Consider the following 27,255-nt stretch of genomic DNA (forward strand, 5'->3'; position numbering starts at 1 on the left):
AATATTTCAACGTTAGGTTAATACATAATATATTATACCCGAGAACACACAGAACTCTAGTAATCCCGTATGATATTGCTTTTGACGTTATAATATGACATAAGTGTATATCCATTGTTCCATGTGTTTGTATATAATACACGGTTCTACGTTTACAACTTACCTTGTTTACATGGTCTCTGAGAACGTTTGAGTAAACAATGGCAACCGCTTCAAGTGCCATGAAAGTTATGAGTCCGACGATCCAAGGCACGATTAAAGATACCCGTTCCTGAAATAAGAGCGCGTAATAAAAGTACAGCGTCATGTTGGCGTTTAATAGTATCAGTTTTATCATTATAATATTTGATTATAAATATATATATGTGTGTATATATTTTGGTAAATGTAAAGAAAAAAAAAAAACCAATAACAAAAACGGAATCGAATTTTATTCATAATTCTATTGAAACAAGGTGTTGCGGAGACCCGCTCACGTTTCGTTTTCATGTATTTATTTTGGGTTTAAAACTTTAAAAGTTATGTCACGCGCTCCCGAAAGACGTGCTAGGCGTTCTACATGTTTAAAATCCATACTCTTTTGTTTTTTCGGAAATGAACAGTATAGTAATACGTACTCTCCATTGAACAATGAAATTGCTTTTTAATTTTGATAAGATAACATTAACGCAATCCAATACGATTTTTTATCATATTATCACTTATATTTTGTTAAAAAAACACGATTTCGGTGTTTTAATGTGAGGGAGTGAATGTTTAAGCGAAATAAAATTTGTTAGACACTAAGAACTTATGTGTGTTGCTTAACAAAACTACTTGAGACATTGAATTTATTTTAAAACTGTATTAGGGATTACGTTAGGATATTTTTTATAACTATTTCATACCTATAATTGAAATTTCACTTATGGATAATTTTATTTACACATAAACTTCGTATATGCTTACATAACGTAACTTTTTGCACACAATAAATATAGGTAAAAAATTCGGAAGGCAAACTAAACATATGTAACAAATCATGTTATTTTTAAGTTCATATTAATATATATTTTCATTATAATTTTTTTATTTTTATAAAATATATTTTTTTTTAACCTTGACAGAATGTTTATTTAGAATAATATTCAAATACGGTTAATACTCCTGGATTATTCAAATAAATATTCTGATTACTTTTTACAAACATTATTCAAGTATTCGTCCTTAATATCATTTTAGATGAATTTGATTGGAATACGTATTATGATATTAGTATTATACGGAAAAGTATTGAGTCTGTGATACATATTCTACGTATTTAGAAGAATTAGTTTTATACTTAAGTTTTACACGGCATAATATATATTACACGTATAATACGCTTATATGTAAAAATTGATAATTAAAATGTAAGTACTATATTTTAAAATGTATATGATGGAGTAATAAAAAGATAACGTTTTCTCAAAGCCAAGTTTGCGAAGTATTGTGATGTAATGTTATACAGACGTGATATTGTATTACTACATAGCTACACGGATGATTTACGCGAGTAATTTATCGGTCGAAACGGTTATCATAACGTTGAATCGATAAGAATCAATCGAAATCTTCTGTTTACACATTATATTTTATTACGAATTATTATAACTGGGTAAAACACGATTGCGTACGTTTTTCCTTTTTGGCAACACGATTGCGTACGTTTGTAGATGGATAACAAAAAAGGGGGTATGAAAAATAAATAAAAACCATTGTGTATGACATTGTATGCAACGTTGTCAAATTTACTAATTTCACCGTATTATATTTAATAAATATAGAATACATATAGGTACATATAGTGCTATAATAATTCATAAAAAAAATTAATAATAAAATAATAAATAAAATGAGGATAACTAAATAAAAAAAAAGTAATTGATAAATAAATAAAATCGACTTTTTTTATTTGAATAAAATAAATGTTAATAAGTTATTTGAAAATGCTTAAATTTGGATTTCCTGACATTTATAACCTGTTACTATTACTGAAACTCGGGAAATACCGTATAATATAACGGGAATAACGAAATTTCGTTATATCTGATATTATTTGATATATATTTGATAACATTAACAATAAACATAATAGCGGTAAAACACAAAGTATTTATTAAATCTTTTGAGTTCACTCGTATAGGCAGCATGTGGTATACACCAATACCAGTACGAAAATTAGTATCAACGCTTAAAACTTCTTACGCAATTTTATGATTAAAAATCAGGTAAAATCGTTTTCTTATCTTATCTGAGACTTAACAGAACTTTTAGTAATCTGTTATTGTGTAGGTTTTCGTGAATCATACATTAGTCGTGTTTGTTTCGTATTTGTTATGATCGGAATGTGTGTAATTTTCATTCGATTTAATTTATTTATACTTAAAATACCGAAAATTATTGCAACTACGTCTAGAAGACTTAACAAATTTGTTGCCGAATATAAAGATATTTTTTCTGCAGATGGCTTAGTTTTTTGCATAAGGGTATATTCCTACAAAATAAAAGCATATATGCATATTTTATAGTGCATATTTCTGAGGTTTTTTGAGCATATAAATCCGGGCCCTAATTATAAGCAATATGGACGAAGAGCATAAATAAAATCACGAGGCGATCGTGAGCGGAACACGTCGCGTGCGCTACGAGGTGAACGCTGAACAGTGAAAATGCGATTAAAATCGTAATGCTAAAGTTTTATGAAAATTGCGAAAACGAGATATTGTGGGGAAACAGTAGTTGCTGGTAAAGCAGCAGAGTACAATGAGGTGAATTTATCAAAACAACTGAATGCGTGAGAGTTCGAAGAGTGGACACCATGATAATGTGATATACGAATGCGTTCAGAGCATAGCTTGATGTTTTCGGATACGTCTTACGCTATAATTTATACAAAAATTTGTTGTTTCTCAACGAACATCGTTCGTTTGCGTCAGAGTTTAAATGCACAACGTACATTGTGCGTGAATGAACAAGCAAAAAATTCGAAAGTTCGAAAATCCGTTTGCTCAGACACGTATGATTTATCCGGATCGAACACTGTTCGTTTCTGCAATCGCGTAGTGTCCATTTATTATATTGACGCATTAGACTCATTACAACGCTGTGTGCACCCTTTTAATTACTGCCAATATTTAAGTATACCGACGCACATGTATTATAATATTGATTTAGTCGTTTCGAGTTCACATGTAAGGGGACATGTAATTGCAAACGTATTTATTGTCTTCTTTACTTTTTTCATATACTAATTGCCTTTTGTTTTTTACACAACCGTTATTTATACGTATTTAACATTATTAATTGCAAATCTAATTTATAAATAGATTACCGGGAAACAGTAAATACATACTCTAATGAGATTTTTTTTTCTCTTGTTAATAAACATCGTTTATGGATAGTATAATAAAATTACCATAGATAAAATGTTTGTGGTTCGAAAAATTTCTGAATTTATTTGATGCTTTTTAATTATATTATGATAATATTATTATTTTTATACGCCTATGTATTATAATATTTATAACTTACGAGCATTTATTTTATTATTTTTTTTCGCAACAATTCACTTATTTATGAACCACAGCAAACCATGGACCGCACTAAAGAAGTTAGACATTTCTGGAAAACTCGTAAGACTAATCGAAATATGTAATAATCCCAGACAAAATATTATCCGGATAATGGAAGAAATTTCAGAACCATTTACAGTTAAAAATGGCTTTAAACAAGGATATGCTCTCTCATCGGTAATATTTAATCTTGCATTAGGAGAAATTACATGGATTTCACTCAAAGAAAATATTAAAGAAGTAAATGAAGGGTTCACTTGCCTAGTTTATGCAGATGACCTGGTATTTCTTGGAGATACTAGAAAATATGTGACCCAGTCACTAGTTATAATTATAGTTTAATGAATATGAATAAGCGAATGGGTCTTATAGTATATAAAGAAAAACCAAATCCATGTTCCTGACGAGGAAGGCGAAAAGTGATGAGGTTATAAAATATTTGAAAATTGGTAATCTTTAATTTTAATTTAGCTATTTTAAGTACCTAGTTGTCAATATAAATAATACAAATTGTATGCACGAGAAAATTACTACGCCTAAAGTCTGCAAATAAAGCGTACTTCGCCATATCTTCTTTGTTTAATTCTAGGCTGCTGTAAATAAAGTCTAAAGAGAAATTATACATTACTTATCTAAGACCAAATGTTACATATGGATGCCAAATATAGGTTACAATTGGAGGGAACTACAATAAACTTCTTGTCTTTGAGAGGAAAATTTTAATGGATATCTATGGCCCTGTATTTGATGACAGAGAACAAAAATGGTTTAACTGGTAAGACTTACTTATCGAGTAAAAAAGTTCCCATAACTATCAGCATGTTATTTTCTTCATAAAATCCTATTATATTATTTTCTCTTATTTTATTTTGCTCAATCGTAGTATAACTTTTGAAAAGTTTTCAAGCTTTATTCAAATACATAATATATAACTTATTTCAAAACTAGTAAAAAGTTAGTTCATACTTTCATTTTTTTTTTTTTTTTTTGAGTTTTTATAGTAAACACAGAAAAAAATATTAAATTCAAATTGAAGTTCATCATTTATAAACAATACAGCCGTTTATATTTGTTAAAATACAAGTAATAATAATTATAGTAGAATAAATTAAACAATCAAGTAATAAATTATTTTCAAACAAGAATATTTTTCACTTAAAGGAAATAAAAAAAAGTATAGTCAAATATAATATTATTTTAACTTTTTATAGACACACATATATAAATATTTCTATATTGTATGTACTTGTATTTATATTATATAATGACTCTTTATATAAAAATAAATTATATAATTATACAATTTTTGAGGATTAAATTATAATTTAATTTACGATTTCGACACTCAATTTTTTTTAAACTAATTTGTATATTGTCATTATTCTATGCACTATATAAAGATAATTTACATGAATACATTTCTATCTCCGACGTAATAGATAACTTTTCATACTGTACATTTATATAAATTGGTTTTGTCTATTTGTTTTTAAAATATTTGTATTAGCAAACAAATATCAAATCTTATTAAAAACATTATTGTTATTGGTTACATAATAATTCATGTATTAAATTAATATTCTATTGTAATTAGTAATCGATAAAATCATTAAATGTCGAAGAGAGTTGCATTATATAAAACCATTTTAAATGTCTTTATAATCACAATATATTTGTTTGTAACTTGAAAATTTGATGCTATTTTTAAAGTGACATATAAACGATTTATTATACGTATTTTGTAATAATTGTATTTTAGTGATGGCCAATAACAAGCGAGAGGTATTCCCGAGAACATTCTTAATAGTGATTAAGAATTATCGAGAATAACGGAGAGCGTTATCGCCTCTATACATGCCGGTTAAATAGCCGTATTCCGTCTGTCGTGTGCTATTGTTTATTATCCTAATAATTTTTATTTTTACCATTAGTTAATATTCAAAAAATAAATATCCATCACCGACAATTATTATGTGTTCATATTCTATATTAATGGATGGATATTAATCCATAGTATTAATATATTGAATACTATTTAAATACCTACATGTATTATGTATACATATATTAAAAATATAAATATATCCTTTTATGTGACCATTTTATTTTTTTAAATAATGTATATAAACGAATACATGGTACATCCATAAATAATATATAGTTCGTAATATTTTATGTACTTGGTATTTTGTAGTAATAATTCATAACTCAAAAACTTAATTTTTCATTGTTTAATATTGTGAATATACATATTAAACGTATTTTTTGATAACAAACTCGAAATTATTAAATTTATTTTGAAGGTTTTGGATTTATTAAAATTTAATTATTATGAAATATATTTTATACAGTTAAATGTTCAATAATTTTTTATAACGTAAGATAGATAAAGAAATAGAAAGAAATAATATTTGGTAAATACATGCATTTGAACTTTTAAATTTTTGGAGGAAGGTATTCATCTAATGTTAATATAATATTAATTTAATGTTGTTTAATGACGATATTTTGAGAAATATGTAGTTATAAAATATTTACACTATATTTAGTATAATTTGGTAAATTATATATAACTGAGTTATAAGTTCTAAGTAATTGTTAATTTAAGAAAAGCTTTCATTATCAATTTAAATGCTGAATATTTAATTCGGCTACCTTGTTATGGAATAGATTCATGTAGTTATTTTAAATTCTAAATAATTATCATATTTAAAGAGTTGTATTTGTACTCTATAGGTATTGCAATTAATTCAGGCTACAGAGTTTTATTAGTCATTACATTTTATATATTTTGAAAATAATAATAATAATTAATGCTCTTATGACACAATTGTATAACTCATCACAACGTAAGAAGTGGACGTTTAGAGATGTTAAGAAGTTAGCTCACAGAGTCTTAAGCTATTATTTGATCATTATGTTTCGACAAAGAAGTAAAACCATGGGCGTCATTTCAAAAATGTCAATGGGAAACAAAATATAATATTTTTGAATTGATTAGAAGGATTAAAAATGTGTTTGGTAAGTGGAAATTGATTCATGTTCATATCCTGCGATGATCGCTTTTTATATTTATTTATTTTACACATAAGACGTCGAAACATAACGTATGTATTGTCTAGCGAGTACGATTTTGTGGAGTGTAAATAACATGTCAAATAAAATTCTGAGAGTCTAATGTTGGTATTTTTGGAAAAAGGGTAAGTGGAACACGACGTAACGGTTTATGTTGTTTACGGAAAAAAATGTTCTTGCCAAAAAATTGTGCTAGTGGACGTATAGTTGAAAAAATATATTTCAAAGTATTTTGCAGTGAGAACAAAAAAAAAAAATCAAATCAGAATCCTTCAAATGCAATGGAGACTAGGATTCCCAATTCGTGTACTGGGATACAGACGCATGCTGTACGGTACAGGAAACGTAAGTGGAACGTAATTTGTCTAAAAATGAACAAAAACTATTGTCGTGATAATGCTTTTTTTTCAGCCAATTTTCAGAAATAACCAGTGTTATTTACGCTGTGGACTGCAACGTCACGAACCATATCTTCTGAAATTGTCATGCATTGTCAAGATATACAGATATATTTTATAATTTCGTTTGTTCATATTATAAACATAAATGAGGCACACACACATACACATACACAAAATTAAAAGATAAAAATTCGACATGGCTGTTTACCATTGATTGTCGATCGTTTTTTTATTTGAAGAAGGATCTTTGATAATGTGAGAATAAAAACTTTCTTTTTAAGATCTTATCATGCAACGTTATTTTAGCTCACTGTAGTCTACCTCTACCGTGACATAAACTTATAAAAATGTAATTAATAACTGCTGAAAAAACATGAAACAAAAAAAAAAAAAAAATTGGCTAACAAATTATGCTCGACGTTTTCATTTGTTTCCTTTAATCGGCTTCAAAATTTAGTAGTAAACCTATTTGCAATAACTTTTTTTAACACATAATGTAATTTATTATTAAGAATTGCAACCCGTACATATTTCGCTATCGGTTGTAGAAATGTTTTTATTTCAGTCTTATAGTAATACATCTAATCATACTTTATTTTTGTCTTGTATGAAAGTCTTTCATTCGGTATTTGTTTGATTTTTTTGTTAAATTATTGATTAATCACTAAAGACCGGAAATACATGTATTAAAAACATCTTAAAATTGCACTAAAAGGATGCCAAAATTGCAGTATAAATATGTTAAAATTTCAATGAAATGCTCATAAAAATTACATAGTAAAATCATATCAAATATATAATTATTAATTACTTACTTTTTTTTTTTTTTTTAAATTTTATTTTAAAGAAATTTACAATTTGTACATAAAAACAAAAATAATAAATAAATATGATAAATATTATGAATAACAATGGCATGAATAGCATGATTGGGGAAGAGGCCCATTGGCAACACCCTCATAATTTGTAATTTGGCAATTTAGTATAATAGGTCACGGGACCAGTTCCTTTTTAAACGTCGTTTTGGGTTTCCAAGTAAAACGTGAGAGGACATTTTTTTATAAGAGGATTTTTATGGGAGTCGAGTTTGGAATATATCAATTTCTTTTTCGAATAATAAGTTATGAAGTTCATGTTTGTGTTGAATGGCACCGTTTGCGTTCCAGAGTAAAATGTTTAATGAGGGATGGGATTTGGTGGAGTTATTCATTATTTTTTATTAAAAGTTTGTTGATAACCGCTGTGAGTAGTGAAATAAGTGGATTAATAATTAATTTAAAATCATCTAGGAATGAGGTGAGCTGTTTGGAAAAATATTTTGTGGTTTGTTCATGGATTTTTGTATTATTAAATTGACGAGAGGCATCTGCGTATGATTGAGTGTGAGGCTGATTATTAGTATTAATATTATCATTTGTGGTGGTGCAATAGACCTCTTTAACAGGTATGGGATTATTGTTACTTAATAATTTAATATCAGATTGGAAATCTTGGTTAATTTTTTTTATTTTTCTGGTGTCTTTGTTGTAGATTTTTATACACAATGCAACCTCGATAACTTGCTGGGTGTTGTCCTTTGCATAGTGTGCATTTTGGTGGTTGGTCGATGAGTTTTAAACAGGCAGAAGTATTGTGGTTTTCCCCACATTTCACGCATCGAGGTGCGTGATTACAGTATGTTTTCGAGTGACCAAAATCTTGGCATCTAAGACATTGTATTATTTAGCGTCGGGGGTGTGGCTCTTCAACTTTAATTTTGGTGTAGCATATTGAAGTTAATTTAAATATTTCTTTGTTATTTTGGTCAGGTTCAAGGTCTATGAAAAATAGGGGTAACGGTAGTTTTGTTATTTTATTTTTTACATTTACAACTTGTCTTGCAGTGAATCCGTTTTCATTTAATTCTTGGATAATAAAATCGATAGGCGTGGTTTGATGTAAGTTCCGAAAAATGACTCTGTATGGTTTATTTTGTTTAACTTGATAAGTGTGAAAATCAACTCCTTTTTCTTTGAGCAGTTTAGTTACTTTTCAGTATGAATCAGCCGATTTTGTTTGAAGTTTTAGGTTATTGATAAGACTTTTGCAAAAGAATTCTTCGGGACCGATTAATAGTTTGATGGCGTCACAGAAATTTTTGTAGTTTAATTCAGATTTGATAAAAATTGGAGGTGGTAATGGTGGTTTGGTATTTGGTAATTTAGACGTTTGATCAGTATCCATTTTCTGAGTAGATAAGTTTTCAGAAAGTGAGGCGTAACGATTTTTTGTTGTAAACTGACTTGATGTATTGCTTTGTTTGGTTTTGGGAGACGTAATAGGTGATGGAATGTGCTGACGTTTTTGGAAATAAGGAGACATTACCAATGTCCAATCAACAGATGATAAATCGTCTGGGTCGGTGTTTATTATTTTGTTTTGTTTAATTATTTGATTGCCATTTACAATTTTAATTGGAGTTATCGGTTTGTTGTTGTATGGCTTCTTTTGTGGTAGCGAGCGCAATGACGTGTTATTTTGGTTAGATAACGAGCGCGGCAGCGTATTATTTTGGTTAGACATTTTGTGCAACGGTAATTAAAAATGTGATTTTTCTTACCTTACCCCGTCTCAAATAAATTATATTAAATATTATAATTTAAATAAGTTAATAATTTATTTTAGATGCCACGAACATACGTTCGAAAAACAACTAAAGCTAGTTGGAAAATCGAAGACTTAGTACAAGCCATAAATGTTGTTGCTAATAAAGAGATGAGTATGCGTAAAGCTGCTAAATACATATTTATCTACCTATATTTTATATATTAGGTAACTTATACTTGTTTATTAATAATATATAATCTGATATACAAAATACAATGCATAAAAGAATTTTAATTGAAATAAATTAAAAGTTTGTTTACTTTTGGTACCTAAAATATAGTTTTTCATACTTTTAAAATTTATTAATACAAAAATTACACATTTCTAATGCATTTTAGTAATTCTTAATATTGATAAATATGTCTGTAAAGATGACATCATATTTTGATCATAATTTGTAAGATTTTTAGAAATTTTTATTTTGTCCTTTACTTTTACATGTATTTTTGTGTGATTGGTATTACCCCACTATATGGATAATGCTGGTCATTTGCGTTTTTTTTTTAAATGAAAAAAAAAATATAACACTTAACTTTTAAAATTTGAAACATATATGTAGTTGCTAACAGCTTTGTAATTCTAATGTTAGAAATAGTAAAATATTTGGTTCATTATTACCGAGGATACATGAACTCCCGCTTAGGTGGCCGCCATTCCCCCATTTTCCCCTAAGACCTGAAATACTAGTGATTCGTCTTTTTTTTCCCTTTTCAACGGTATTCATTTTGTTAAAATCGACAAAGTTGTATAAGTGAAACATAAAAAGAATCGCGGACGTTTAATAAACATGTGTGCTCGATAAGAGCTGTGCACCGAATAATTACTTACTTAAATAATATAATGGACATTAATTTAATATTTACAATATATATATAATTTTTTTAAATTATAATTTATTATTATATACATTTCTAAACTGTGTTCTTGAAAATTGTATCGTCTGTTACTTAAAATATATTTATATAATGTAAAAGTACATTCAACGTCGACACTTGTTATCGATTTATATTTAAAATAATTTGAAAAATTTGGTGTTATATCTAAATAAACATTTTGATTTCCTGTCATAATTTTAGATTGTGTTTGAATAGTTATATTTTAATTTATCTTTAACTATTTTTCCATTGGGACCGCGAGTATTCATAGAAATATTTTCGATTTCACTAAATATGTTTAAACTATTAAGTAATTGACTATTTGATTCTACAAAACTTGTGAATTTAGTCGATAATTCAGATAAATATTATTTTAAAAATCCTAAAATACATTTAACTACTTTTACGTTATAGTTATATTTTTTTTGTAAAATTACTTTGGAAATAATAATTTTTATATTTTATCATGTGAAGTATACAGCAATTGCAATAATTGCAAAAATTGCAAAATCATTGAAAATTGCATAAAATTGCATTATTAAATTAAATAGGAACACTGTAATTAATCTAATTTATATACAAAATGTATTTACCGGGTATCAATAAAAAGTTGCAATATCAATTAAACTCGCTCTTTATTCATCACATTGTCAATAATTTTTATAAAAGTGAATTTTATGTTTAAAAGTATAGAAAAATAATTTTGGAACATTAGAAAGTAATGATAAAATGAAATTAATTTTTAACTGTATGTTTTGAATGCATTTATTCACATAATTGTTAGCTTAATATTCGTAGTTAAAAAAAAAAAAATCGTATTATATTCTTCTGAAACAAATGAATTTATTATTGTACAATTAAAAATATATTTACATTTGTTATAGATATTTATAAGTTCAATTATTATATGATGTTATAGTACAAATTAATGGAATGAAAATAAAAATATGCTCGAAGTGTTTATTATTTCCAGTGTTCTACATAGATAACCAAAATATTATATAGATTGGATAATAGATAACCATTAAAATCTCATCTAGATAAGATAATAGATAACTGTTTAAAAATGTATTTGGATAATAGATAAAAGATAACTACATATTTCTAGATAAAAAAAAAGATAAAACTAGATAAAAACATAATTTTAAACAGTTTCATCATTCAGAACTTACATTTGTAAAATGGTTATTTTTCTATGAACAAAAAAAATAAATTATTGTTAATATTATAATAATTATTATTTAATTGGTTTAAAATAATCTTAATTAAAAATTAAAATTAAATTTTGCTAATTTAGACAGAAAACAGTACATAAACCTATTTTTATTTTTCATCACCCAAATTTTTTAAACATAAATATTTTAAGATATTATAAATGTACTATTTTTATTTCTTTTTATTTTATGTTATTAATCAGCTTATAGATCAAATTAATTTATCGATTATATAAATAATGTATAGTTAAAAATGTACCTAGTTTTATGATTTTTATGATTTAAACATATACATAGGTATTTATGGGTTAGAAATCTGCATATTTTCTATAGATGTATGTAACTCTACTTTGTTATCTTATAATATTCAAATTTAATTTAATGGCCATCAGTGATGACTCATTACTTTGTCTTCGATTTATATGAAGTTAAATGCAAATAAATATATAATATATATAAATAATATAATATTTTACAAATTAATTTTATTGGACAAAACATAACAATATTTCAAATGCCTTATCCCCTAAATGGTTCCTTCTTGGTGATAATATTTGATTTCCGCTGCTAAACCAACACTAGACAGGTGCAGATGAAGGAAGTTATATTTATAAAACTCAAGTTTGATTAAATATATCATAATTTAAAAACTATTCCATATAAATCGGTATATTTATTTAATTTAACCGTACGTATTTACCATTATCTATTAAGTGATTACCTTGTTGTTATTCTCAGTATTTATTAACACGATTTAAGATCTATATACACTAATATTATATTACTGTGGCTACTATTCAGTGATTATTATTGGTTGGCTTTATTATTATTTATTATTTTACTCTAAGTTTATACATTGTTATTTATGGAACGTTCCAGTTAAAGATTGAGGTTTTATGTCTATGTGTTAACACAATTATTGTTTGTATTATTATTATATGAGTATAATATTAGCTATTAGGTAAACGTATATTAAATTCCAGGCGTAAGAATTGGGCAGCGGGTGTGGCCCAGTTGTCGATCATACAGAAAAAAAAAGTTAATCGTTGTAAAATTGAATGGTATTATTTGAAAATAAATATGTTCATTTTTGTTTTCTGTGTAAATAATTATACAATACCTTTTTTTCGTTTATAGAATATGTATATTTAAAATTTAAAACTTACATACAGTAATACTAAGTGTTTATTATTCCTCGTTTCACTTCCCACAAAAAAAAAATCATCTTTTTCAAAATTATTTAGATAATTTATCTTAGATAACCATTTTATTTAAAAAAATAAATTTGGATTCTATCACTGGATGGCCTCCCTCCTCATGTGTTCATGTTGTAAAAAAAAAAAAAAATTGTGTGTTCAAATTTGCTTATTATGCCTTATTGTAGCATGGATTAAAAATATTCTAATAATAAAAAAAATAAATAAATAAATAAATAATATTTTAGAAAAGATATTATTATTTTTATTAAAATAGAGAATTTAAAATCTGTAACATATGTACAGTAAACAAATGTGATATTATAATGTGGAGAATATTGATATGATAATTAATATGAGAAGAGAAACTGTCCAGTGATAGAACCTTCATGCGGTATTCTGATTGGAGATTTAATAAACCTCTGCACCAGCGTCTTTTTAACCGATGATTGGGATTTTCTGGTGAATTGAAAAAAATATTAAAACTGTTAGTGTAATATACGTAAATTTAGACACCAAGTGAAAAAAAACTCTCGAGTTCTTCGTTGTATCTTTGTCGGAATGACTATAACTTTCGATCAAAATTTTCAATGTTAAATGCAATTACCAATTGAAGATACTTTGTTGAAAAAAAGTAAGTCTGATTTTAACTATCTCATAAATTTTTGATATTACATCACATAGTAAATATAGTGAGGGTATTTTTATGATGCTCAAACAGTTTTATATTAACTTCAACAGATTGCTCCACTTTTATAGTTTGTAAATTGGGTATTTAAATTAAATTGCGTACGACAACAAGAATAATAGGATGAAAATTATGTTTTATGTTTTTCGTTCAACAAAATATATATATATATTATTTGTTGACCAAACATTAAAAATATTAAAGCTGGTCTTGTATTGAAACGTAATAGATTTTCTACATTTCTGTACACAATTCTGAGAAAAGTCCAGGGATTTATTGGGTTTAGAAGTATTGAATAACACGTGTGTGTGTGTTTTTAATACACGTAAGACATTTTGTACCAAATTAAAATTGTTTTTTTATTCTTTGTTAATTTTTCAATTAATATATTTTTATTTTCCATTACTTAAAGTAAACCTTTTGTATAGATTTTAGGATTTAAATTAAGCACTGTGTATTCATTATTTTGTTTTTCGAGATATATGATAATATACGAAAGTAACCTATATACTCTCTTGTATGTATGTAATGTAGCTTTAACTTTATTTTATCCTGCCTTTAATTTATTGTTTAAATCCTCTTACATTCGTCCTCGGTCGCTGTTTTGTAACTGTGTTCAATAGGTTTGTAGGGCTGTCGGATTTATTGATATACGGTGTAGAGCGCGTTTCTAAGTTGATCTAAAATTGTTATCTAACATGTAACAAGTTTTTTAATTTTCGAAGTTTAAATTCAATATGTATTATTGTTAATTACTAGATAAATTACCCATCATTGTCCGTGAGATATTTTACTAATTTAGATTGATGCAATTATGTTATTTCGGCGGAAAAAAACCATTTTATTATGATAAATTTAATAAAAACTAATTTATATTTTGAGCAAAATTGACCAGTGATGTTATCAAAATAAATCCTATATGAAACCAAGTACAATAAACAATGCTAAGTAACCAAAAAGTGAAAAAATATTTACACCTAGCCCATAGCCCAAAAAGGTTTTGACCTTTAAAAATGTGATTTTTGAAAAATTCTTTCTTAGTCCGCTTATACATAGTAATAAGTAAATTCTCATAGAACCTAATATAAATCAGTATGTAAGTTTTGGCTATACGTTGATCATTCAACGAGTGAACCGTTGGTAATAGTATTATTCTGGTGTCCCGTCATTTCGACGCGGTAATCTCGACGCGTGTCAAATGGACGCGGTCATTTGGACGAACAATTGGCCGCATGCGTCAATTAGACATATGCAACTTTGACGAGGTCACTTTTAAACGCGAGTCAATGTTAACGCAAAACAAAAATAATATATATATATATGTATATAACATACGAGTGGCAGAGTGGTGCAATGGTCACAATGTCGGCCACGACGCGCGTAGTCACCAGTTGGAACCCGGCTCAGTGCAAAAAATATTCTGCAAAGTTTTCTGTAGGTTATGGTATGTTTTATTAATGATTTAGGTTTAATTGAACGGCAAACCATAATAAAGATAATGATGAAATATGTACAATTTAGACCATATTGGTAAGCAAGCTATATTAATATACTGATATACAGATACCAGATTTTTACGTTGAAATTACCTAATAATATATATGTTATATATATTTTATTTTTGTTTTGCATTAATATTGACTCACGTCTAAAAGTGATCATGTCAAAGTTGCATGTGTCTAATTGACGCATGCGCCCAATTGTTGTTCGTTCAAATGATCGCGTCCATTTGACGCGCGTCGAGATTACCGCGTCGAAATGATGTATATTCTATTAATTTATGTGTATTATACAAATAATTGGATTTTAACGATTATATTTGTGATACATTAAACCAATTTAAAATTAAGATTAATTGAATTTGTTTGTTAGTAGTGGCTTTTAAAAGTGATGGTTTTATATTTATGTAATTTATTAGTTAACGATTATAAACGATTTGGACAAAAATAATCTATGATATTTATTTTGCATATGGATGTTTATTTAGTTTTTTATTGATACTTTAAATAGAATTATGGAATGGTAATCAGTGAATCATATATAGTTATTATATAGAATTAAGGTTATATTGTATAAATTGGCTTAAATTTTATCGATTAAACTGATTTTATACATTTTTCTTTAAAATTGCATAACATTACGTATTAGTGCAAATTAAGTAGTTTTATTGAATGTGTAGGATCTGTGAAATTAACATAACATTGAGAGAGTGTTAAAGATTATGGTCGGTGTATGATTGATTACCATCTTGTAGATGAATGAAGAACATATGATGTCTTACATAAGGGGGTTGATAATGACGCAGATTGATAGCATTTTTATGGGAAATCTTGGACTAAAACCAGTATACAGTGATGCGTTACGTAAGCACAAGAACGGTTTATAGTGACATAGACTTATAGTATATTGAACATGTTCGTTTTAGAAAAAAATGTTAACCCACTACTAATCCAGGTAGGTACCATAAGTTAATTTACCACTGGAGAAGGATTATTGTGTTGGAGATGATTATAGTGGCGATAGTGAGAACAGTATTCAGATGGAACCACATCGAATTGGTAATGGTAGCAACATGCGTTATGTGTAATGTCATTGGTTTTAATTGCAATGCTTAGAACTGGGGCGTTGTTATGTGTTATGTGTGTACTACCACTGCAAAGGTTTTCATCAATAAAATAGCTTTAGCTGATTCAAATCTTGAACAACGTGGACAATATTTTAATATCATAATGAATTGCGTTAATTTAAAACGGTAAAATAGTATAAAGTGTAAATAAGTATTTTATTAATACCTGCAGTTTATTTTTGTAAATTTTTTTGTCGTTTTCTGATCAAACAAATTCTACGAAAAAACTTTGATATAGATTAAGATTATATATTTCTATATTATTTTAATATTTTCGCTAATACAGTTAAGTATTATTATCTTCTAGATAATGCCCATGCTTCAACTTAAATATTGAATAAACTATTGCACAAGAAAATGTCTTAGTTTTTGTGCCTTAACAGCAATAGGTATTCTGGTTGTCATTTAAAGTACAAAAATACTGAAAATCTAATATATTTTTGTGATGCTAATATTTTAGATTGCTTCGGAAAACGAAGTGTTAATGGTATTTTATATTGAGAATAAGAAAGTGACTATGGGCTGTAAGCGAACTTTTAATAATGTAATTATGTGCATCATTCGATTGAAAAAGACAGCACAAATATTTTTTAATAATGTGTACTATTCGTATGTATGGGATTTTAAACTATTTTAAATAAATAAATAACGGTTCTTTTGATACCCGCACGGACAACACAAATCGAACAATAAAGATTAATCTTCAAAGGACCGTCAAAGGTCCATGCGGACATACGTCCCTATATAACAAGAACACACACTACCCTTCCCCGAGCTCTTGACCTTAGGTCGTCAGTGCATGCGCACGGATCGTAAGATCAATGAGAGAGTTTATACGTATGATTTATTTGACTTGTGATTTTAATACGTTCGACTTGTGTTCTTCGTACGATTGTTGAAGAGTATTCGGTTCCAGTGCAATGAAATTCTGCATTTATCCTTTTTTTTCGACCTCGCATCGATATCTGAAGGTCTAGGTAATACAAGTAAGTGCTGCTTAATTTAGCTTGGCAAACTGTATAATCGGCTCTTGAACCTTTACAACCCTATGAGCTCTCCCTTAAACAAGGAGGAAGGTAAGAACCCACATTTGCATATCTTACCACTATTTATATATACCACTTTCCCCATTATTTTATATTTGTATTTTTGAGTTATTACAGTAATTTAATAATTTAAGTTTAAGTATTTGATAATCGGTAAAGTTATTGGATTCGGAGTAGATTTCAGGCAAAGATAAGATTGATATAAAATTTAACTGAGCTTTGAATTTTAAAATGTCTTTCTTGATTTAATTTTATCTTAGTCTAATATTACCCGTTAATCTCATAATTTTTTATCATATCTGTACTGTATGTACATTTAAAATTTAAATAAATTACGTTATCTGTTAATATTTATTTAGTTGTAGAAGACTTCGTTTTCGTAATTTAACATTGGGTAATAGAATTTACACACAAAAGTTTTTTCTTATTGACAAAAGTAAAGAAATGTTGGATACTATTTTGATAAATTTCAATGGTATAATCAATTATTTATTCGTGTCGAGTTATGGTATGCCCAAGTCATTTTTGGTTGCTAATACATATAGATCTTAGAGGAAGCACACTAATAATTAGTTAAATAATTAAAATTATTTTAAGCATTTGAATACTTATAGCTTCATTTATAGTTTAGTATTTGCATAAGAGAAATTATTATTCATAAAACGACTGTGAATATTATTATTCATTATCAATACTGGGCAGTGAAGCATACTTCAAGTATTCTAATTGGTCTTAGTAAGATGTTAAATATTATATGTAGACAGTAAAAGTTTCTATTTTCATGTATTAAAAACGGTAAGCTTATGTTACACTTCGTTTTCATATAATATAAACCGTACTTATTCCATAGTGCAATAAATTGGTCAGATAATTATTTCGGAATATTTTAACAGTATTTGAATTAAATAAAGTAAAACAAATAAAGCAAATTGCTGAAACGAAAATCACGGATAATTTTCTAGATAAAAAAAGTTGATTTTCAAAAATATCTTAGCATTTTTACAATGCCGAAAAATAATCGTACAGGATTTTGAAATGAATTTGAACTTTCGTCCAAACATGAAGCGTGGTTTAGAGTGGTATACATCACAAAGATAAATATATGTTTAAGAAGTATTCAGTGTGTATGATACATATTATTATGATGAGTATTGTGTATTTGTTCGGAGACTAAACAAACATTTTATCAAGTCTCGTGCCCCGTAGATGCCAGTCGAAATGCTTTTTAAATTCAACGCTTCTTAACACTATATAGTTTAGTACTTCTGTCGAAATAAAAGAAATGAAAATTGATGTTGTCTTTAGTATTGGGTCATGATTTTATTTGTAATAGAAAAGAAAATAATAAATAAAATAAAAACCATAAGCAAAAGATACCGAGGGGAAAAGAAAAGTTCGGTATTGTAAAAGTCATGTTGATAATGGCGTCGGTAATTTATATAGATTGTTTGCTTTCAAAATAAAACGTTTTTAGTAAAAATGAGTAATATTTACTTTGACAATTCCTAGGAGTAATATGACACTGGCAGCGAAGATGAACAAATTGGTTCCAATGACGGCTGTGTATGCTATTTGAACACCTGTAATACATTTAAAAAAATATATAATATTTTATTTAATATAAATAATATATCATTAAATATAGTGTATGCACTGTGACGGATATTTAGTATTTTATTTGTTGCTGCTGTAACAATATATAAGTTGGTATCATTTAAGATGATTAAAGTATAAAATTTATTTATTTTAATGTAAAACGATTTAAGTTTTTTAAAGTTATAACGTACAGTTTTAAATTTCCAAATCAGTTTTAATTTTATAAATGTATTTTTAATTTTGTTGAGATACACATACATTGTATTTTACTTTAGGTCAATTAGAAGTTTAGAAGAATATTAGATTAAAATATTTCTGGAATATTTGATATATTTTAATAAATTTTAATGTACCAACAAAAAGAGCTTTATTGTAGAATATACCCAGTGTTTGTTTATTATAGTTTTAAAACAATTATTTTTATTCTTACCATTTTTTGATTTACATGCTGTGAATAAAATCATTGTATTTTAAAAATGACAGTGTTATCACTTCATTTCTTTAATATAGCATATTAGTAAATCATATTATAGTTTATTAAAAAAATAAGAAAAATACCTATACATCGAGTACCAAGTGAATTTGATGTTTTGGCTAAAGATAGATGAATATTTGTTAGCCAAATATAATTCTTATTAGTATGACTATTTAAAAATGTTAGTAAGTATTTTTTTTTTTTTAAATAACTCGGATGAATAAAACAAGAGGAAAGTTAGGTACTGTAAATCCGAAAATGTATGAGTCACGATAGAAGAGAAATAAATATTGGTTGGTTTCATTGGTTATTGATGTTTTCATAGCTTCGTAAATTTATACCTGAACAAGAATAATCAGTAAGAGTAGCACAGTTGGTTTTCATTTTTACATGTGATTATAAATGTAACGTATATTTAATTATAACTGATGAGTTATTACGTATATAAATTCGTTATTTGTTATTGAGTTATTGCGTTGAAAGAAACAAAAATGGATGATTTCAATTTGAAGCTTTTTATCAGTTCATTAACAGTCATATATTAATATAAAATATGTATTTGACTTCTGTTAGTTGTTAAATTTTCTAATTATAAGGTTTCACAATTTCGTTTTATATTTTTTGAAAAAATGTTCATATTATTTAATGTAATCAGAAACGTTCTTTGGTTTTATATTATTTATAAGATACGATCATTGAATAAGAATAGGAGAACGAGAGACGGAAATAAAGTTTTGGAAACCGTATTAGTTACAATAGTCATACGGATACCTGAAATGAGACTTTTAGACAAGAAGACTATCGATGATGAGGCGAAAGATTTTCAAATGGAATATTTTAATTTTATAGACGATTCGATGCCTTAGATAAGTTTTAGACATAGATTTAGAAGGATTTTGGAATTTCGATTTCGTATTTAAATTTAAGTATTTTCTTGGATGGATTCGGATAGTCAAATTTACTTAAGCACAAACTTTTAAAAAATTATAAGACAGTTGTTTTAACGTGTATTTTTAAGACTAAATGTTTACCGAATAGTTGTTCTAAACATTGATATCGTGTCCGAGGGTATACGTAGAGTTGTTAATACGAAGAGACAGAGCAAGATTTTTTTTAACTTAGTGAAGTAAGGCAAGGGTAGTATGTATTTGGACTCGGTTTATTGCTACAGTGTACCCTGATGAGAATTTGCTGACGAAAAAAGATTAATATCAGTTTAAAATTACATTATACATTTATTCTTGTAATGTAATTCTCTTTTCCATCGATAAAATGTGTCTTACGATTACGTAATAATTTCTGCTAGATAATAACGATGGGTTATCTCAGTTTTCCGTTTAAAGCAATTCATATTGGAAAATATCACAAATTGTGTATACATAAAAAAATAATTGCCAAGATTAATTTCGTGCACGGTTTGATGGATTGTTATCATATTTCAAGTACAATTCGGAGAGATTAAACGATTAATAAAAAGTTAACCGGAATCTCATGAATAACACCAGAGTGACTCAAGTTCTAAATAGCGGTTGAATAGTAAATTATGTAAATCAACTGGGTATCGGCAACATAAATCAATTAATAATTGTGCGGATTACTCCGAAGTCAAAACGGAAACAAGACATTAACTACATAATCAGCGTATGTTTCGAGTGGGGGCCGCCCGAACAGTACACGGTGATCGCGATCAGCAACGTAAATATCCGATCGCATAACGTTGTTTCGGTCGGCTTTGGATGTCGATGCGCGCGTTTTCGAACGACGGGACGAACGGGTGAGCAAACGGTTACGCACCCAATGCATTCGACGTGGTCGGAAAGACGTCGCGCGTGGAAAGACACTATACGGAGTGATGGGAGGATTTGAGAAAAAAAGAATCGCATTTAACTACAGCACGATAAGGGTCGCGAAAAAAATTATCCACGCGTAGGTCGACGGTGCGGCGAAAAAGTCGACGGGAAACGATCCGCAGCGGGACCCAGTGCCACGGCGACCAAACATTGCACCCGGATGTATTTTTAATTTAAAAATAATACGCTTATTAAATATTATTTTCAATGGCTTTAATCAATATGAAGGATGTTAAAGATTTTGTAAATAGAATATACGACATACGAATATACGATCGTTACAATTTTTAACGTTAAATGCAAGATTTTAATTTTTGCGGTCTCTCGGGAATTGCGCCCGGTGAGCAGGCACCTCTCTTGCTATATCTTTGCTACGGTCCTGGCGGGACCACACCGGTTCTTGAAACGTCTTCGCATCGGTCACGTTTGCGTATTTTATGCGGCTTCCCCAATCAGGTAGGCGTATGAGATTTTGTTTGATTTTTTTTTTATTTTTTCGATTTTTTTGACAATTGGTTTCGCCGTGGCCCGCCAATACGTCCGGCGTGCCGTTTCGCCCAAGAGCCACCGGAAAACGTTGCGTAAACGAATGAGAATGCATATTTTCATCGTGTTTATGCATGCACGTGTATGTACAAGTGTGTAACGAATTCCGTAATAATATTGTTTGATCGTTACGTTATTTATATTCCTATACGGATCACAATCGGTTGCGTAAGAAAACATTAGGTTTATCAAAAAACTGTACGGAACAGGGATAAAAGAAAATTTAATTCACTATAAACAACGTCGTACACGTATTTTTTTTTTTTTATAAAACGATTACGATTAAGATATCAACAAAACATATAAAAAGAACCATGGTCGTTTGGACAGAAACATGTTTTTGAACTTTATGGGTTAAATTTATCATATTGACGTGCAGTTTTGTATACTTAATTTTTATACATATTGAAATTTATTTACGGGGTAAGACGGAATAAATACCAATAACGAAGAATAGGCACCACCATAATATATACATATGGTGTGTAAATGATAATTGACAACATTCAATATCTTTGCGTAGAGACTTGCAATTTTAATTCTGTTTTCTAGTTGGTTGTTAAAACATAAAAATACACAATTTTATGACCTATAAATTGTTTTAACTTAATTTACAAGTGCAGTACAACTTTTTCTTCTTCAATGGCAATCCCCTGTTATAACTAATGATTATTTTTTTTACTAATTTAAAATATTTTAAAATTTATTAATACCATGGAATTTAAAATTAATGGATTTTTATTTCTTCGTTACTTTGTGGTAAATATAAATCATTTGGAAAAAATTGATACGTTATTTACTTATCGGAAGTGTTGAAAAACTGCATATCATGAAGCACTAATTTATGCTCAACGATATCCAGGTAAATTTAGAGATTTTTATAGACGTTTTGTGTAACTAACTGATAACATTGCGTGCAATCCTTTGGTAGTTTCATCGACAAACGAGCCGGTGTAATGCTTTTACAACTGACAAGTTTTCTTCTTTGGCGCGTTTAAAAAAGTTCTTGTGCGATTTTATACTTTAAATATTTTATCATACCATTTAATACACTTCGCTTAAAGTTTATCACACTGGTCTATATAACAATCCTGAATAATTTAGTTCGCTTTTAACCGGTGCAATATTAATAACAGAATCAGGTAGTCTCGATGAAGGGATCTTTAAGTTTTAAATTGCATTAAAATACATAGCGATATCCACATTCATCTTAAAAAATGTAATATTAATAGAAATGTGATATAAAAAAAATCTTACTTCATAAAATGGAAAAAAGGAAAATGTCTAAAAAACGTTATACATGTTATCATATTTTTTCTCAGCTGAATTAAATAATTATAATTCTTATTCATATATTATAATAATATTGCAAAAATTGGGTTGATGAATAATAAAATCCAATTAAAATATATATAAATAACGACCACTGTACACATCAGACGTTTAATTATATTTTCATTTATCAATTATCGATTGTGTAAAATATGTTGAATGGTTATTATGATTCATCTATTATTTTTTTATACGACGTTATGCGATTTCAATTCAATATTAACTAAAAAATAACTGCTATAGTTTCTATATTAAATTGTATTGTTTCGAACAAAATAAAAAAAATATTACATGAATCAGAAATTAACTTTGCATAAAATGAATTCTTATAGAATAATTAATATTTAAATAAGTTGTGAATATGTGCGTGGATAATAAATTTATAATATCTTACGAATAGTATTTTTACCAAGCTAATAAAAAACTAATAATATTACATATCATAAAATGTTAGTAATTGAGTTGATGTTACATTCATATTGCAATTAAAATCGATTTTATCTGTATTTAATATTTTACAAATATAAACAACAACTGAAAGTTTCTTAACAAATCACTGATTTATTTTGCTTTATATATTCGCTTTTTCTTAGCATACAATTTCCCACTTAACTTAAGGTTTACTCACCATAAAATACATCTTGAAGAAGAACAGCATTTTTCATATTTGAACTGATCATCCAGCTGTATATTAATACAACTAATACAGATATATTCTGAAACATAATTCACATAGGTATGTATATAAAATGAGTTGTTATAACAGAAAAATAAATCCATAATAGTTATAAAAACTATACAATGTAGTGGTTTTAAAATTAAATCACTGATTAATTTATTTTAATCATTCCTCAGATATTTATTCCAACATTCCAAATCAACTCGTTACGTTTTCAGTATTATGTTATTGAGTAATATTACTGGTAAAATATTTATTATTATTATTATTTTTATTTTTTTTTTACAGACAAACTTATTATGTATTCACTATGACGGTAGGATTTTAGAGATTTTACACAAGTGTTTCATTATGATCTTATGAGTAGAGTAACTATATTATTTTTGTTATTTTTGTAAGTTATAAACTGAAATATATTATATAATAAAAGAAAAATTAAACGAATTTTTGTTCTTCTTTGAAGCCACATTGATACTTGGGAGTTATATCTTAGATTGTTACGTGTGTCCTAGGCTCGATTTCAAATGATTTTCAATAAGTGATTCTGAAGGAATTACGATTTCGATTAATTTTTTATACCAGGAAACCATTATAATATGTATGGCATTATCATATGCAAAGTTTTGAAATCGAAAAAAGGAGTAATCGCATTGAAAATTCTTTTGTAAGAGAAAGAAAAAAAAATTCCATTATAACCATCAATAGTTTTATAATATGTAAATACATATGTATATACAATTATTATGTACTCGTCCTCTGATATGAGTGACTTAATATTGAAATGGAATTTCTTTGATAATTCCAATCATGTGGAATGTGATTTCAACTTAAACCAGCGATTTGGTCGTGTCAATATAGGCACTAACAATGTAACATTGTGATAATATCGTTCACTTGAACGATTTCTTGGGGTTTCGTGGACTCGTGGAAGGAATGGATTGCTGGTGGACCGAACACGATGGCTACGAAATGAAAGGAGAACAGCATTAGGATTCAGTGGTATCGGTCGTAGTGCTTCGGTCCTCTCGAAACATTGCCACCAGCATAAGACATAAACGTTTGAATGAGATAAGAAAAAAAAATAGTACCGTAAGAAAACGTCAAAATTCAAGGTACCTTTGTGACAAAAAGAGTGAAAAAAGTTGAATTGAAAAATCAAAATATTAAATCTGAATAAAAAATGAAATTGTTTTGCATAAAAGAATTTAATCACAAATAATGCACCCCTCCCCCCTTTTAATATATTATGACCATAATCCGGTCCTGTGTGTATGTTAAAATAAAAACAGTTTTGAACACGTAGACGGGTATTAGTGATGTGAAAAACCTGGATTTTCCGAAGTTCAAAAATCTAAATTCTTGGAATTTGAAATCCAAAATTCAATTTTTATCTGAAATTCCAATTTCAGCTTTTGAATAATTAAATTACTATTATTTTATATATGTTTTAAAATAAAGTTTTGACAAATACACATACATTGTAATCAATTAAATTTTTGATTAGAATACAGAATAACAAAATGTTGAACCCAAAATTCGAATATTTAAATCCGCAAATTCAAAATACGGATTTCAGATTTGAAAATTCGATTATTATTAGTGTATATTAGTAATAATTTATATAGTAATTAGTGAGTGTTTATAATATAAATCATAATATAATATAATATGTATCATTATCAGAAGTGCGAATATAGATTCTGAATATGATTATTCAGTTGTTGGTTGTAGGGATAGAAAGATTTTCCGTGGAAGACGAGATTTCGTTCTGAATAGTTTTATTTATTTTACCGATTTTATAGTGAATAAACTCTTTCAATAGAGTTTATTGGTAGGTATTTTTTTTTAAATTGGCATTGTATCCATGTATCCAGGCATAGTATTCTAGTGTTATTATGGGGCTGTTATGCATGAATCATGGTGATTAAAAGGCTATACCGAGAATTTTATCCTGTATTATTTTAAGTTTGTTCATTTTTATTCGAGCTACGGTAACCTATATAAGACATGCGTAGGTTATTTTTGATGTTCTTTATATATTATTATATTATTATATAAATATATATTTATATATTTATAAATAAAGATATCTTTATTTATGACTCATATGATTAGAAGTAAGCATTCGATTCGTAGTGTTGAGCTATAATTAATATGGCGTTACAGTAAATTCATTCGGCTTGGTTAATTTTATTATTTATAAGTGTTATTTAGGTTAAATTTTATCAAGAATAACTCCAAGGTATTTAATCGCCTGGTCCTTGTTGTTCCATATTATTGGTTGGTTATTGATCATTATCTAGGTTGAGTTTGCGTACTTCTTTCAGGTGAAGATTTTTGTTTCGGAACAATTAAAAAGCGTACAAATCGAGGTTCATTATTTATCCGACGATCGTTCGTAAACATCGCATATGTGTACCACGCGCCGGTTGGATTTTCCCTCAGTCACGTCAGTTCTTGGACGTCCCTGTCGTCATATGTTTAACGTCCACATGTGCACATATTTCAAACCTTCACGCGGAAATTATGGACAATTATATTTCATTGAGAATTTCAGTGTGCGTAATTTCTTTTAATTTATTCTAAACAATTTATTCTACATGAACCGGCATACTCATTATCATACCCGGATAATCTCCGCGGCGCGAGTGAAATTAAATACGTTTTTAAAAATAATCGAGAGACATTTTTTAGCCCGTTCTTCAATTGTATTGTTGGAGGATTCATTTTATCAGTGATCGTGGTTTCATAGCGCTGTTAACGAAATCTCTGTTCAACAGCCGTTAAATGCACACAATACATACGAATGTAATATTATCATATTTATATATCCCATACTCGTCCGGTCTTATTTGGACATATATGAAATGTATTATTTCATAATACTCATTTTGTGTACGCGGAATAATAGTTATATTAAGTGATTAAAAATAAATATAACAATATTAGGATATTTTCATACATACTATATGTAATAAAATATGTTATATTTTTGATTAAGGGGCCTCACCACCACGTCTTTTTTTAACAAAAACTACTGTTTCTAATTCCAACGCTACGTGTCGAAAATTATCACGATTTTTATTCTGAAAAAATATTCGAATGCTCCGTAATATGTACAAGGGAACGATCGAGCCACATTCTTAATTTTTGTAGTTTGAATTGCAATAAATATTTTTGTAAATACAAAAAAATACAAAATTTCAAACTTAAATATTTAATTAACTAAATACAATTTTTAAAATGTGCCTCGATCGATCCTCGTACATTACGGAGCATCCAAATATTTTTTCAGAATGAAAATCGTGATAATTGTCGACACATAGCGTTGGAATTAGAAACGTATGTTGGAATGAAAAATAAACATTTTTTTGCGATCATGATATTACCTGATGACATGTGCGTGCGATTGCGTGC

At 27.7% G+C, this 27,255-nt stretch overlaps 1 protein-coding gene across 2 annotated transcripts in view; it reads right to left on the bottom strand.

Annotated features, from left to right (window-relative positions):
- LOC112686855 overlaps window positions 1-27,255 on the bottom strand; it is a 167,485-nt gene that overhangs the window by 9,153 nt on the left and 131,077 nt on the right. For both annotated transcript variants that reach the window (XM_025559309.1, XM_025559310.1), the window contains 3 exons: window positions 23,788-23,875; window positions 18,855-18,940; window positions 164-271 (listed from right to left, as the gene is read on the bottom strand). In XM_025559309.1, coding sequence (XP_025415094.1) covers window positions 164-271; window positions 18,855-18,940; window positions 23,788-23,875 — 282 coding nt within the window. The remainder of the gene's footprint in view (window positions 1-163; window positions 272-18,854; window positions 18,941-23,787; window positions 23,876-27,255) is intronic.

The sequence above is a fragment of the Sipha flava genome, unplaced genomic scaffold, assembly GCF_003268045.1.
Source record: "Sipha flava isolate LNK unplaced genomic scaffold, YSA_version1 325_pilon_pilon, whole genome shotgun sequence".
NCBI lineage: Eukaryota > Metazoa > Arthropoda > Insecta > Hemiptera > Aphididae > Sipha > Sipha flava.